Here is a 16488-nt window from a genome sequence, read left to right as displayed (position 1 = left end):
TCATTAGATGTCTGCGACTGGGCTCATATATCCAGGGTAATTACAGGGCATCAATCACAGGAGCAAGTAATGGGAAGGTTGGGGGGTCAGACACGCCTGTCTTGCCTCAGCAACGCTTTTGGTGCTCAGCTGTTCCCAGCAGGTTTCTTCATCCCTAGCCCATTCAGCACAGAAAGGAACCAGCAGGAAGCAGTCAAGAGGTTGGCCACCCACTGAAAGCCTTAATGAAGAGCTGATGGACTTAGGGAGGGGGTGGGGGGCCATGGGGGAATTCCCCCACCTCCGGGAAGAGCCAAATCTAAAAATAAAGGTCTATGTTCACACTGACAAAGGACAGGCCAAACTTTGCAAATGCTACATCCTGTAGAATCCAAAGGCACACTCCTGCTCACCTCTTTAAGAAAGACCAATACGTTTGCTTGTTCCCCTGCGTGACACTAAGCTTTCATCTACCAAAAAAAGGGTAAAGGGAGCTCCTATAATGTGTTTTTTGACCTTTAATCAGAACTCCAACAAAATCAGGGTCTAGAAGAGAAGGAAATGTAATCTTACAACAAAAGTTTTAAGTTTGTGGCTGTAGGGAAGTACAGTATCAGTCCTTTAAAGAGGACGTATCACTAGGTACCATCTCTTCTTGGTTGTCCTTTGGCTATCACACTTCTTGCCTGCAGCACTGTTTTTATGTGAGTAAAGCGTTTGCTGCTTTCTTGATTGCAAGGGACCAGCTCTTTGTTGTGACAGCCAGCTGTATCCTCCACTCCTGAAATGAGCAGCTGCAGACAGGCCCCCACCATTCAGCAGTGTCCTTTGTCCTTGAGCTGGAATGCTGTTAGCTGGCGCCACCTTCCAAAGGCCTTAAACAGAGTGGACAAATCAGATAGTCAAGTTACCCATGAGGGAATGCAGCCACCCTCACAGCACCTGTGAACACAGCTCTTCCTCTAGCAATGGCCATACCAAATGCCTCACCATTCAATGAGAGCCCACCCCTGTACCCCTTGTGTTGTTGTAGCCAACAATGCAAGTGGAGAGTACAAATCAATGGGACAATGCCCTCCATTTCTGTACTTGCTCATTTTGTTAAAGAATGACTTAATCCTGCATGAATCTTCTGGAAGCAGAGGAGGGAACTGGCTATTTGAGATCCTGGGCTTTGCCTGCTCACTCAAATTTATAGCAATTTGCCCGACCCTGGGTGCAAGTCACCACAGCCTTCCTGCAACAATGTGGGGCCTGTTTCTTCCCTGAGTGGACTCTTGAGAGGCAGGGGATTAGTGGATTAACATCTGATAACACTGGGGAAGGGGCACATGTCAGGGAAATTGACTGCTGGCACAAAGCTGTGACTAACAACCAAAGATGAACCCATATAAAGCTGGAAGCTATTTCCCTTTGTTAAGGACAAGCCCCATCTCTTGATGTATTCAACTTTTCTTTACAAAAGCGCTTTGTCTAGAGAGAGATACAGGGAACACCAGTTGTCCCTTTGGGGTACTTGTTGGTCAGTCACAGAGCCTGTCACCTTCCACATTTTGGTTCCTCAGTAAAGGCACAAACCCAGCCACGGAGTAAGAAGCAGCTGTTTCTTCCCACACAACAAAATGCCATGAGCATCTAGGATTTGGTTCACATTCCTCTAACCACAAACTGCCAGTTGCTTATTTTCTTTTTGACATGTGACACTTTACAGGAACAAGACAAGCAGCATGTGGGCCCAGACTACGTCCCTACATTTTGTTTCACCTTCCAGGCAGGAATAAGTGATAGCCCTCTTTAGAGAGGGTTGCAAAACTGCATTTGGTGTCCTGAGCTAGACCTTTTAACCCTTGAGACAGCGCAACTGTTAGGCGCCTTGTGTCAAAGGTCTGTGTCAGAATAGAAGCAGTTCTACGTGCTTACCTGGGACAGTAAGCTCCTGGCTTCTACCTCCAAAAAGCTCTGCACCACACAGCTTTGTAAGTATCGTCGTCTCCATGCCCTCCAGGCCTTTTCTATCAGCCGCTGCTGGTCCTGCCAGGAAGAACAGCAGTATACAGATTAGATGGACTGCGGCAGACAAATCACCTCACTTCCATCTAGTTCCACCTTGCTTCCAGTTGCTTTCCCAGTGCTCTTTTGAATGACTTTGCATTGCTAACAAACAATGAACAATGCTGGCTGCTAACAAAGCTCTCGCTGAATTACTGTCTACTGGAAATATTGTGGCTAATTAAGTTACAGCACCCTGGGGCAAGGATGGTGCCCTTTTAAGAGGCACCATGCAGCTCCTCAGTGAATAAGTACGTGCTACACATGCGTCACATCACCTTGTCCCATGGGCAGGTCAGAGCACATCATCTCACAGAGTTCATGACCAGGAAGCTGGTCAGACCATGGGTCTGTTCCACAGGTGGCTGGGGCCTGAGCAGAAAGGGAGACCACATGACATCCCTTGGCAGGCTGCAGACTCCAGAAGGATGCTCAGGAACACAGACCACAATACTTGCTATGAACTTTTTGCACAGGCTGCAGACAATCTGTACAAATCATCCTGTCTCAGCTTCCTGTCCGTAAGATGGCGTAAGATGGAGCAAAGCACAACTAAATAGCTAGATATGCCAGTTTGCCACACGGGCTTTTAAAGAGAAATCTGATAAAAACAGCCACAAAAACAAAAAAGGATTCCTCATGCACACTACTGCGTGTTAAATCCCCAGGTCTCACCTCCTGGGACAAAGGCTACAAGCAAAGCAAGCTTGCCCAGTAACCTCCATCACTGCGACCCTCAGAGCAGTACCAGACACTCACCAACACTTGTGCCAGCATCACCACCGTGCTAGCTTCTTTCCATCGATGCCATCCCTTTGCCAGACAGCGCAGCCTCCTGCCACGCTGGCACCGACGCAGCATCACCGTGCAATGCCACCACCTCAGATACTTCCTCCTATAGGCAAGGAAAAAGAGCAAAAAAAAAAAGCTTTATCAGCTCAACAGGGTTCACAGGGGAGTCTTCCTCTGGTGGCAGCATAAAGATGAAGCTCAGAGCCCTCCACTCTGCTTACCCAAGCCACTTCTCATCCCGCTCCTCACAGTCCACCAGCAGAGCTTTGTTCTCCTGGATCCTGATGTGTGCAGGAGCAGGTCCTACCAAATCATGTCCTTCTGGCAGCTGAGGGAGCAGCAGCCTTTCAGCTCCTCTTTGGTTTCTGTAGATCACCAGCCAGCGGCGAACAGCACTGGGAAAAAGCCCAAAGGAGGAAGCTAGTGCTGAAGCCTTTTCTCTGCATCCTCTCCTTTCTAGCAAAGAAAAAAAAAAAATCACACAAGAGTTAACACTGAAGCTAGATGGAGAGATCAGAGCTGTCATGAGCCATCAGTCCTTTGGCCGCTAAAACCAGAAGCAATTCACAGTCAAAATTTGAATGCCCTGAGCACCTACTTCAGAGAAATTCCAGTCATTTGGCTGGCAAACACTGCTCCCCTTCCTCCACACTCACCCTCCCCAAATGGTCCCATGAAAGGAAGAGAAAAGGGAGCATCTTCTTACTTAGGGACCAAGACAGAGACATCTTCCTGCTCTTCCTAGCACCTATCAAGGTACTGCATTGCCGTGAGCACTGGGAAAAGGCAGCTGTTTTTGTCCAGTAGTTGCAGGCCTGCAAACAGAATTAACACAGCTGCAGCCAAGACTGAACACGTGCACATACAGCACAGGCACACAAACTAGCTTTAGAGGTACATTTATGTTCATAACCCTGCAGGTAGTTTAATGTGCTAGACCCCAGGCTAGAAGCTGTACAGATGAGATCCCAGCAGGACTGACTCAGCCCTTCCAAATCAATCCAGCTCCTTGTGGTTTACTGGCTGTGAATCCTTTGAAATTGTATGCACCTCTGACAGCTCTGCCTGCTCTGCAGGGGCAGTGATTATCCCATCTCATCTTTGAGCAGAGAGGAAGGAGTGCACTTGTCTCTCTGGCCAAAATGTCCCCATTCTTTAATGCTGCGATCCAGATGGTGGCTGCAATCAGTACCAGATTATGAAGTTGTGTGCACAGTCTATAAAGAATTTCAAGGCAGAGACTAAGCAGTCACCACAGTCACAAGTCCAAACAAGTTTTCTGATGAGCCCTATCAGTGTATCTCGATGCCTAACAACCCCGCCATAGTCTTCAGAAGAGAATAGCGAGTTCTTAATTGTCTCATAGGGCCCTTCCTCTCTTACCTGTTTCACAGCAGCCACAGACCCTAGGCGGAAGGCTTGCCGTCCCCTCGAGGCCAGTCGCCAACGGTGACAGGCTTTGTCCTGAGAGCGTCCCTGCCACTCGTGGTTTCTCTCCTCTCTCAGCACCTGCTGTTTAGCTGTCAAGAATTTCACCCTCCACTCAGCAAAGCTCGCTACTAGGAGATGGTGCTCTCTGACTCTTTTGAAAAAAGAGAGGGCTTTGTGCTGCCTCAGTCTATAGGCAGTGACCTGGACCCAGATGATTAGGCACCTGGAAAATAATACAAATACAGAAAAGTAGCAGATACAGAAACGTGACTTTGGGTATCAGCACTGAACAGGCTATGGACCAAATCCCACCTTTTCAACCCACTGTGTAGTATCACATACACGTGATCAAAGCAAGCAAAAGAGCATTCAACAAGAAAATGGGCTGTTCCTTGTTACTCCATCTGCAATCAACATTTATGTATCTTTCTTTGTGTTATGTACCTTCCAGTGCCTTGTCCTTGGAAGCTATAAGCCCAGACTCCTTAACTACAGTTGCTTTCTGCTTAAAAAAAAAAATAAATAAAAAACCCTCCTTTTACTTCAATTCTCCAGAGCTGATACTTCTAACTCCTCGAAGCCCAAGAGTATGACTGCTTCCTTCTGGCTATTTTAGCATTTCTGCTCTTCAAACACCCCTGCAAACTGAATGCAGTGTTATATTACATTTTACCTTTGCTGACATAACAAATGCTTTTCCCAGGCTGCCCTGCCACTACACCTAGTGAATCCCTCAAAAAAAAAAATTAGTCGGTCTGATCTTTCTCTGTGCCAGCAGCTGATCTTTAAGATAATGCTTTATAGACAAAAGCTTTTTCTTAAGGGATGAGAATAAAACTGCTAAAATCTCCTTCAGCATAGATCCCAGCAGGCTCACTTAAGTCTGCTTGCTGTAAAATAAGGCTGGATTCGAGTTAGCAGCTTGTTGTGAAGATGCAGATTTTCATCTTTTTCTTGCCTGAAACAAAACAAGAACCTGCCATGCATAGGATATATGGCTAGAAAAAATACATCTTTATGCAGACAATTTTATCCTCCCCTCAATTTTAAAAAGAAAAAAAAAATCTACAGAAGGAATTACTATTAACATATCAACAGCACTGTAAATCCACACCTACAATAATTTCTCCTGTATCTTGTACCCTGATACAAGAATGGCCCCTTGTGCAACACCATAAGCAAGTCTGCTTTTAAATCCTGGCTTGTCCTTTTGGTTCCTCATTCCATTTGGACCTTCATTATGTAAATTGCCTCACTGCACCATAGGGCAGAGGTGTTAATATCCTCTGCCTGGCAGGCTTCTCTGAAGATCAAGAGAATCCATTGCAGGTTATCCTAGCATGAAAAATGCACCCCTCAGAAGAGAGGGGGCTCAGCCTGTACCATGTCCAGGCTGACTGGTAAACTATTTACTGATGTCCAGGTGAGAAATTAGAAGCTCTCTCAAAGGAGAGCTCAGAAGGAAGATTAATGATGGAGACACTCTCCACAGGAAGGAGCAATGTTAAGGACTTCTCTGAAACACTTCCTGCTAGGGTGCCCCCCACACAAATTGATTTGCAGAAGAAAATGCAATAGGGTGGGGGTGAGTGTAGAACCTAAACACCACAGCCATTAAGGTTTTAACCTTTTTTTTTTTTTTGTAGTTATTGCTTTTTTTTGTTTCTTTTTTTTTTTAAACTACGGAAGCTCCACTCACGCACAAGTTAACAGTACTTTCAAACCCAACCTCTGGTTGAAATACACAGGATCCACTGCTGCATAAATTGCTTTTCACTAAAGGATTCCCTTGGAAATGCTTCAAAGGCAGGAAACAAACCTGTGCAAGAGAAGACGCTCCCAGAATAAAGCAGCATTTTTCAGTTGTCTTGTCTGGCCATACCACGTCTGCAGGATCAACCTCTTCGTCTTCTGGTGGCTGTGCTGAACCCATCGTTGCTGCAGCTCTCTCATAGCACAATTCCCTGCGAGAAAACAAAGGAGCTCGCTGAGCTGAGTCCTACTTCTTTCCCCCGCCCTCCATAACAGAGTCCAGACAAGAGCAGAAAATACACCTGCTGCAAATACTGAATTGGGCCATACTAAGATTTCTTCTCTCTTTAAAAGCTGAAAAGACTATTCAGTTCACCTTTCCCCAAGCTGTTTTTTGTTCAGGAAGCAGTGTCAGACCTCCTCCAATTTTTATTTCCTCCTCCAAGCAACGTATCACAGATCAACTCTACTCTCATCCACAAGGCAGTTTAACATCAAAAATTGTGAGTGCTCCCTGGCAAAGTGTAAGTATTTAACACATTTAAAGTACTTGGAATCCCTTGAAGGACAGAATCAAGACTGTTAAGCAGTCCCAAAAGATACTCCCTGTTCCCACTGAAGCAAAGCCTGACAGTTGGGTCTGAAGAAACACATTCAAGTTCACAGTGCAACATAGGAACTGCATTTAACTCCCTAGCTGCTAAAACGCACTACTTAATCATTTCTTTGGTAGTGCAGGTAAACAAGATCTGCCCCTTGTCCAGTCAGACTCCCAAGGATAACCAGCTCCCTAGCATAAAGCATGGCAATAAGGCGCTCCCTGGCCCCTGCACTAGTGTGCAGTTCCAGATGAGCAGTGCAGAGTTACAGCCAGAAGCAGGTGTTTCTTCATCCCAGCCATTCCCACAGTGTTCTCACACAGAGGTAAGTGCTGCCATAGGAAGGGCTAACTCACTTTGACAGTAGGAATGCCAACGCCACAGAGCATCAGCAGTCATCTGCTGGATGTGACACCTGAATCTCTGATCAGCTTCCACTTTCTGGACTAGTCTCCTCTTCCACAGGCTGAAAGTCATCTGGCAGCAATGAACTTGATGTTTAAAGGCTGCTGCTGCATTTTGTTTCTGGTTTTCCACAGCCCTGTGGTGCCACCTGAGAAAGACTCTGAGAAAGAGAAGTCATTGGAGCAACTGTAGGAACAGCTCAAATAGATTCAGAGATGACCAGACAGAGAAGTACCTCTGCACACAGGATTTCTCCGCTTGGTGCCAGCAGCTCTTTACATCCCTCTCAGAACTGCAGTCCTGTAATCCAGAAAAGCAAAGAGGTCCTGAACTCCTGCTTGGACACAGTCAATCCATGCAGCTCAGCCCTTTCTTGCTGCTGTGCCTTCTGTGAAGGCTGACACTTAATTCCCTGTTGCTAACCCCCTCACACCACACGTATGTCCAAACATGAGGGCCTAACATCCCTTTTAAGTTCTATATATATGGCCAGCTTCCAATTCAGCTAGAAGGTGGAAAGGAAGAGCTGCCCTGAAAAATGCCTCATTTCCCCAAACCTTCTGTCTGAATACAGGAGAATAGTGATATCTTCCATCTGCTGATATGAAACCCAAAGGCTCTTTGCTAATTCAGGCTATGCAAAAGAACAGTTGTATGTTTTTCAGCCTCACCTCTTTCCATGTAGAGTTAGCAATGAGCATCTGGACATTACTGTCTGGATTCTGCAGTGCCAGAGTCTGGAACTGACCTCCCACAAACCAATTTTCTCTGTGATACAAAAGCATCAGTCAGAACAGAGAGAGAAAGAAGAGAATGTATCTGGAAGGCTGCTGTGAGATGACATGAGTGACTAGCCAGAAGGAAGGAATTTTGGCAGACCAAACAAGGGACCACTTCCAACAGCATCCTAAGGAACCAGGCTCCAACTCACCTAGATTCAGTACTTCGTGAAGGGAAGGAGGCCTGCAAGTACAACTCCCCATCCATCTCAGCTGGCAGCTCTGCATGCTTGTGGAGTTGCAGGAAAGAACTGTAACATGGCACACATGTCACATCTTCAGCAGTCACAATGGAAGAGCAGCTCTGCTGGCTGCTGTCACTAAAACTGTATTCCTGTATGTATGGAGAGAAGAACATGCCATGAGATGTGTCCTTACAATGGAATCACTCAGCTAACAGTTCTAACCATATCATTTAATCCTCTTTTCAGCAAGGATTCACGGAAATCCAGAATACATCCAAAGGAACTGCAGGCTAGCGAGGGCAGCTCTGGAGTGCAAACATCCTTGATGGGAAAGTTATTTCTGTACTACTCCGGGAACAGTTAACCCCAAAACAACACAGCAAACCATCACCGAGGCAGTGCATATGTCCATTTCCAGTTTTCTCGGTGATAAGACTTTTTTTAATCTCACCCTTTCCACATTGCAGCCACAAACAGTAACAAATACACAAGAGAACCACAGTAGCTCAGCTGCTCCCCATATTACTAAGTGGAGAAGTAGGGAACACGCAGAGAGAAGTGTCTTTACAATTGGATGACACAAACTCTAGGGCCTCACAGGGTGAGGGCTCTTCGGGCCTCAATACTAAGCACAGTTTCTTAATAACAATCTCATGCTGAAGCAGGAATTTTGAAACATTTCAACAATACAATACTTCAGTCTCAATGCAGGGGCAGAGATGCCCTATATCAAGACATCCTCACCTTTTCCAGTGAGCTTTGAGAAGCGAGAGTAGCTGGAGCGCTGCTGTGGAAGCCAGATGATGTTGAGAGGTCCTCACAAAACAGCAAGGCAAGAGATTCTTCACAGACAGTCCCGTGGGAGTGCTTAGGACTTGGTTTAATTGTCTTCAGCATGAGAAACTTTTGATGCCATACTTTCAGAGCTTTTCTGAGTCGATATTGTTCCAGAGTCTGAGTGAAAGAACTGAGACAGAAGATACTGAGGTAGTAAAATGAATGAAGAGAGATACCCGAGGGGAACACTAGCAGAGACATGACAGATAGTACAAGGTGTTCTTCCAGAAGGACTGGAAGTCAAATGGATGCTACCAAAGAGGGCAGAGCTCCAGGAACTGGCTCTTCATCACTCACTCAGCTCTGTGGTGCTCATACAGCCTCGCTTTCCACAGCAGATATACTCTCTGGAGTTTCACCTTCAGGCATAAGTCATCAAGAGAGTAGCCTGTTTTCTCAGGAAGCCATCTCGCTGCTGTCCACCATGGCTGACTGTCACATCTCTCTGTCGCAGTCTCATCAGCTACTGAGCTTACAGCTTGTCCTGAACCAGTTACACAGATTGACAAAAAGACAACATTTGTCAGAAGGCATTTGTAAGAAACTCAGTCCAGCTCAGCCCCCTAACAGCTTTCTTTCAAGGTTTAAAGGCTTCCTCCAGCGTTTATGAAACAGAGAGACCAATCTGCCTGTAGCATCATTGATGCATCCAGAACAACTAGCCCTCCACCTACTGCCCATGGTATTTGTTGATCATCATGCATCAACTGAGCTTCTGTTACCAGGCTATTTTCCTCCACTGTACAAGTAGAGGAGGAATGAGCCTAGGCACCTCCAAGTCTTAAGATTACACACATGCCCAAAATTGCTCACCGTAATGTTGCCTCCATCTCCGAAGGAAGAAGTTCACCATCACCTGCTTATTGCTTTCTCTGATCTGCAGCATCTGAACCCACTGCTGGAAGTATTTCCTCAGTGATTCTAGTTGGAGATGGGCCAGGTTGCACCTGTAAAATGCCTTCTGCTCAGCAGTCTCCTTCCACACACTGAAGCACCTGAGAAGACCAAAGAAAAACAGAATGCTAGACTACTGATTTTCTTCAGGACTTTGGCTTCCAAGACCCTTAAATTAAATTTCTGCTACCACTACACTGAAGTAGTCTTGAACCATAACACACTACTACATTTATTAACTCCTAAACAAAAAGAATGCAACAGCTTTAAGATGGAACAATGCATCACTGTCTAGGTTGGCTCCATCATTGCTTGGAGTTTCAGAGTGAACACTTCTCACGTTAAAGATACACCCCATCAACTTACTGGGAAACTAAGTTTCTTTGGATATAAGTTGTCAGTTGTAAAATCTTTTTCATTTCTAAGCATTGGGACTGCCACAACTGGAAAATGTTTCGCAGCCGCTTCTTTTCCAGCAGGGCACGTGCTTCCTGCAGCCTGGCTTCCTCTTTGCTCAGCAGCTCCTTCTGCAGGCGCCACAGTCTGAAAGCTGCTATGTTATAGGGCAGGAAGAGATTGACAGGAAGAAACATAACTTAGAAGATCTTCAAACTAGTTAGTGTCACACAGCAAACATCTCCAGGCTGAATATCACCTGTCTGAGGCATTTAAGGGAAACAGCTCATGTCGCTGGAGCAACTGCATCTACTGCAATTGAACTCATATAAGAAGCAAAGCAAAAGATGTATGGCAGGGCAGGTGAGCCACCCTGTACTGCCAGAGACTGGCCCAGCTATGTGCAGGATCAAGTTCTGAAAGACTCAGGTCAAAGCAACAGCTAAGCACTAGCCAAGAGACATAGTAAACAGTGATTTCCTTTGAGCTGTTACGAGACTATGGAACACATGCTTACCAGCCAGTCGTCTCATGTCTCTGATTGCTTGAGTTCTCCAACAGAACTCATCTCCCTGCCTGCGATGAAGCTGCGTCCAGAGTTCACTCTCCACCCTGGAAGTCATAAGTATGTTTTAACATCCCTCTGATCAAAAATGCTCACAGAACAGAATCCACAGCTTTACTTCTTATTAGATAACTCTTTCTGTCTGGACTTGCTCTCCTGCTTTCAGAATCAGCAGGTAGAATAAAAGGTCTTCTCTTTTGACACATCCACTGTCCTGGTAGAGGCTTTGTGACTGAAATGAAGTGATGCTATTTACACCTGTATCCCACAAACAGACGGTAGCTGAACTTAAACAGTATGGGAGTGTTTCCATCAGACAAATCAGACTGAAACACTAGTGCACAGAAGTTCTGAAATAGGAGAGTTTAATTCTTAAGAGCTTTAACTTACTAATTGTTGCAACAGTTATCCACAGCAATACATCCACAAACCTGGAAACAAGTTTTCCACAATCTGAGAAAAAAATTGCTGTGTCTGTAAACTTGTCTGAGATAACATAAGAGAATCCTCTCAGCTTACCTACAAGCCTGCTCAGCTTCCTTCAAGTACGTTGCTGTAAGCTGGTGCTGAGCTGAGGTTGTCATAGTTGCTAATCTTCCTAATCCAGAAAAACCCACTGATGAACATTGGGTATAAGAATATGGCGCAGGCTGTGGAGCTTGCTTCTTGCCCCTTTGTGCCACGGCTTCATTCCACTGAAGGAGAAACCACAGTTAGAACAAACTGCAGGCAAAATGTCAGTACCAGGGTCCACATCACTGAATTTCACACAGGTACTCTTTCCTCCTCCCTATCCAAATACAACTTCTATCTTCTCTGACCTCAGAAAAGATTTCAGACAACAGAAAATTCATGGCACTATTTCTCCTGGCCCTGGCCCATCCTCACCTTGCGGAAGCTGGCAGCTAGCAGAGTCGAGGCATGTCTCTGCTGGGCTACCTCCAGCTGCATCCTCCTCAGGTGCACAGCCCACTGAAAGGCCTCAAGGCCCTTCTGAAGCAGTCGGCGCCTGTAAAACTGTCTGGCTGCAGCCCTCTTCCAAAGGATGTGGTCCCTCCAGGCTTGGAAACACCTAGTTACTATTTGTCTGTCATATAAGTGCTGGAAACTATGAGAGGAAAAAGAAAAAAGTGATCTCCAGTTAACAGACATAAAAATTAAATGCAGCCAGGAGGTGGCAATCAGACTTCAGCCATCAAGCTGAAAAGAAGTATTTCAAATCATTCCCTCTGAAGAGTGAAGAACCTGCAGCCTCATACCAAATTAAGGTGCCCATCTCACACACATCTTATCCACAGATCACAAGTTTGAATCCCATCTCACGGATAAGCCCAGTTCTTAATCTTCACTAACTCTGCAGTGAGTGTGCTAGAATTTGCCACACTGGAAAGTAACACATACAGTACCAATGCTTTCTCATTGCTAGTAATAACCATGGTTAAATTTAAAGAGGTAGAATTTAAAAGATACAGAAATCATTTTTTAAAGTACACACTATTCTAGACAGTAAACCTTTGAAAAGAAGCGGATGTAGCTCCAGATCTAATAATGGCAGAATGATGTAGATTAAATCCTAAAACCAGGATGTGGTTCCTCAGTCACTTTCCAAGCAGTTTTCCTCCCGTTAACTACCAGAGCACACATACAAATTCAGTCTTTTACCTTTGCTCATGCACCTTCAAAGACCAGCAGCTGTTCTCTGACACCTGCAAACAGACAGAAAACAGTAACTCACATGATCATTCCACTACCCCACTGTTGAAGACTGTTTCTTCAGACATTAACAGAACTGGAATTTCAGGACCCTGCAGCTATGCAGAGTAAAAACTAGCTTAATGCTTTCCATCTGCATGTAGATCCTGGGAATACAAACAGGTGTCTATGTTCCCAAGATCAACCAAGTGAACAAGCTGGTGTTTAGGAGGATGCATGCAAGACAAAAACGCACATGTTGGAATGGAGCAGGGTCATCACAGAGGAGATTCTGGCCATTCAGTGCCAGAATACTATAGGACAAGCAGCCCCATCACTGTTGTGCTTCAACTCTGCACCTCTAGCAAAAAGCAGTATCTGTCAGCAGGGATGCTACACAGTGAGCACACCCTCACCTCTCTGGAGGCAATTTCCTGTGCCTGGCTCCCTTCTTCACAGCACTCTGGTTCTTTGACGCTCCTCTCCACAGAAGGATCTTCAGAGCAGTCAAGACTGGCATCAGCTTCCCAATTCCTCCAGCTGCTTTGGTAGAAACATTTGTCTCTCCTTCCTTCTCTGCTCACATTCCCACATTCTATGTCAGAATATTCACCAAAGCCTTTTTCATCCTGAATACTGGAAGGGCTGGACTGGCTGCTGCCCACCACTGTCATTCTCCTGGCTGCTTGTGATGTAGAGTCACAAACCTCTTCTAACACTTGGCTGGACTCAACAGGAGGTTCATAATTGTTGACTTCTGCAGGTCTAATACTAAGCTGCTGTATTGGTCTAAACTCTTGATCTCCAGAAGGAGAAGCAACTTTTAAACACACTTCCCTTGGAGTCCCATACATGGCTACACCAACATTCATCTGAGCTCCCTCAAAACACGTTTCCAGTGACACCTGCAGACCCTCACGATACAGGCTGGCTGGAAGATGTTTTTTCCAAGGTATAGGACATGCAAATGCCCCAGCAGATGTCTCTTTAAGAGCCTTTTCAGAAGAATTAATTTTTGTATGAGCATAAAGACCACCAGTTTCTTCTACAGTTGACTTGGCCTGGGACTGGCATCTGAAGTGAGGGGAGCAATTGTTGGATTTATCTGCTTTTGTATCCACAAGCCTGCCAGAGCCCACCCCAGCAGGCAGTCTTTCTGGCCAGACACCACCTGAAAGTTTTGATCTCCACATGCTGGAGTCAACATACCCATATCCCTGAGAGACAGAGACAGGCTCAGCATGATTCAAGTCCCTTGCCGCTGCATCAAGGCTCCAGCCCTTGGCAAATGGGATGCCCCATTTCAACCTTGCCTGAACAGCATTGTTTTTCACTCCAGCTAGCTGTTCTCCAGTGCTCAGGGTACTAGAAGCTGAATCATCAGGAGCAAAGCACAAACTGCCACTGCCTGGCGAAGAGCTGGGCTCCAGAGGAAGGGAGCCCCGTATTCCCATCGAAGCAATTTTTTGCTTCAACCTCCAGACTAAACAGTACAAACCAGCAGAAATCTGTGACGACTGCAAGAGAGCCTGAAGGGACTCCAACTTCAGTAGACGGAGATCCCCCAAAATCAGGGCTGAACTTTGACAAGCATTCACACTGTCACCTGAGCTCCTTGAAGAGGGACACAGCTCTAATTTGTGTCTAAGAGGGGAATCCCCAGTATGAAGTGTCAAATATTTATTCACCAGTGAAGGGTTTCCAGGATCAATACAAGATACAGCACAAGGCTGCTGTTTTTCTACTGGGTAGTCACCATTCTTGTTCCTTCCTTCTAAACGGTGATGGTGAGCAGTAGGTGTGGAGCAAGTACTGGCTGCCTTTGCTTTCTGATGGTGTTGCTGAGGGAAGTTGATATTCTCATTCCATCTCCCTTCTACACGATAAGCCTCCAGGTGAGAGTGTCTCTGAGGGACTTTCACAGCAGGGTGCACTGACAAAGCAAGATGGGGAGTCCTGTGAGCCACGTACTTAGAGCTGTGCTGCTGCAGCCTAAAGCAGAGATTATTCTGCTGCTGGATGTGGGATCTGGAGAACTGACTGGTGGTGTCCTGGAACAGCTGAGAAGGGCAGGAGAGATTAGTCTGTATCCCACTGGGCTCGCTCTGCCCAGTTGACAGAGGTGTGGTACAAACCCAGCCTTGTCCTGCTGCCTGGATGGGAGTTACACCAAATGCAGCAGCCTCAGGGCAGTGGTGAGAAGTGTCTACTCGACTTCTAGCACCCAAATGCAGATCAATGTTCACATTCTTCTGAATGTTTCTTTGCTCTGAAGAAAAATAAGAAGAAATATAAACAAAGGAGCATGCATATTTCTCATCACATCTTCCACAGTTTGCCATAGGCTTTGGGTACTTTCATTGTAAGTCTTTTGTCTCCAATTCACCAGCCTTTCATCGACAGAAATCAAGTTCAGATCTCCTCCACACACATTTTCTCCAAGGCCAGTAGGAATAACAACATCTGGACTTAAGGTATTGTTTAGCTGCATAACAAGTGGAAATTCATGTTACAGCCCCATAAAGGTTCAAGGCTATGTAGAGACCAGTTTCTTCTTGTCCACACTACAGGATGAAACCCTCTCTAAATATACAGCAAATCTATAGTGCCCCCTAACTTGGGGGAATTAGAGCATAGATGGGAAGCCTAATTTGCCACAAAGTCAAATGGTTATACATATAAGTCTTGTGCAGAACACAGATCCTGCTAACAGGTAAGTGCAACTCAGGGGGATTCAATGTGCTTTCCCTCAAATCTGAGATACGAGTTAGCAACCAGTCTGTCATTCTAAGCACTCTTTTCCATCCTTCATTTAAAAAATGAAAATGGTGTTGTGAAAAAGACACACACCTATGCCATCTTAAAAAAAAGGCAATCTGAAAAGACAGACAGATTCGCTTATAAAATAAATGCCCATCATCTTTTTCAAACATACTCAAATAGCAGAAAGTCTCATTTCAGATTGGATTCTGTTTCCAAAGCATCTGAGCCTGAGTCATCCCTGGTTGCAAACAGCATGCCCGTGCTCCTCACATACCACAATCCAGGGAGTACACTCAATTGCTTAAGTGACAGTAGATAGTCATGCAACGTGGCAATTATCCTTGGGAACTGCTGTTACTGCCTTTCATGTCAAATGTAGCATGAATGGAAAGATTCCATTATTTTTTCAAGACAAGTAGAAGTTGGCAACTACAGAATGAACAGACAAAGCACTGCTGCCTTCTTTAGGGCACTTACCCTAATGTATAACATCAAAATGTAGCAGATTGGTGTTCTGTAGAAGCTCTCCTTGTATCCCAGGAATATCCAGACAACTAGCAATGCATCACAAAGGAATACTATAAGAGATTTTGAATGGTGAAAGGACATGACACCATCATGCTTATCAGCGCTGTTTTGCTCCATGAGCACCTGAAACCTGGCACCGGAGTTACACTCACAGGAGCCTAGACATAATCTATTTTCTTAATAACTAATGCATTCTTTTTCCCCAGTTATTTTTTCCAGTTCTTTCTGCCAGGTACCAGACCCAATACACTGTCATGATTATTTTAGTGGTTGTTCGTCACCCGACTCATTCCTGATTTCAGTCTCATTGAGACCTGAGAGAAATAGCATCCTTTACAAAGGATGTTTGTTAGCCTTTCCTTAACTGCCAGTCAGGATTTTAACGTAGCCACTTTTAAGCAGTATTTAATCTCTCTCAAAAGGCAAAAAGATCGTTATGAAGTGCTTTTCAAAATTTCCTCTAAGGCCAAGAGAGATACTCGAGGCAAGCTGCATATTTTGCAAACTGCAGAAATCCCCAACCAACGGATTTCACATTGTTTTTAATGTTTCCAGCTAGAGCATTTAACAAATGCTTACTATTTACAGTTTACATTGTGCAGCAAACACTAATGCATTAAAACATGAAGTAAATCCAATTATGTAAACAAAAATTAAGCTGATCAATGTACTTCTGGTGTTGTTATAAGCAAAAGTAAATAGCATAATTCATGAAGAGTAATTCAAGCTCTTTCAAGCACTTTAGAGGTATGATATCAAGGACAAATACATAAACACACACATACCACACAGACAATGATAACTTTCCTATCCCTGCAGACCTCAGTCCAAGATGGGACCAG

General features: G+C 45.1%; 1 protein-coding gene across 1 annotated transcript; it reads right to left on the bottom strand.

The window, feature by feature from the left end:
- Positions 1-89: 89 nt before the first annotated feature.
- Positions 90-14823, bottom strand: C21H1orf167 (chromosome 21 C1orf167 homolog). Its single transcript, XM_035344451.1, has 20 exons — positions 12772-14823; positions 12326-12369; positions 11552-11771; positions 11183-11358; positions 10616-10710; positions 10069-10252; positions 9622-9803; positions 9106-9292; positions 8716-8938; positions 7939-8120; positions 7679-7775; positions 7243-7307; positions 6959-7167; positions 6071-6215; positions 4204-4474; positions 3527-3635; positions 3042-3276; positions 2788-2923; positions 1900-2010; positions 90-854 (listed from the first exon to the last, which is right to left on the bottom strand). The coding sequence occupies exons 1-20, from the start codon at positions 14695-14697 to the stop codon at positions 795-797; spliced, it is 4857 nt and encodes a 1618-aa protein (XP_035200342.1). The 5' UTR covers positions 14698-14823; the 3' UTR covers positions 90-794.
- Between the last annotated feature and the right edge of the window lie 1665 nt (positions 14824-16488).

This window comes from Oxyura jamaicensis, chromosome 21, assembly GCF_011077185.1.
Source record: "Oxyura jamaicensis isolate SHBP4307 breed ruddy duck chromosome 21, BPBGC_Ojam_1.0, whole genome shotgun sequence".
NCBI classification, from domain to species: Eukaryota; Metazoa; Chordata; class Aves; order Anseriformes; family Anatidae; genus Oxyura; species Oxyura jamaicensis.
This window is presented reverse-complemented; position numbering and strand designations above follow the sequence as displayed.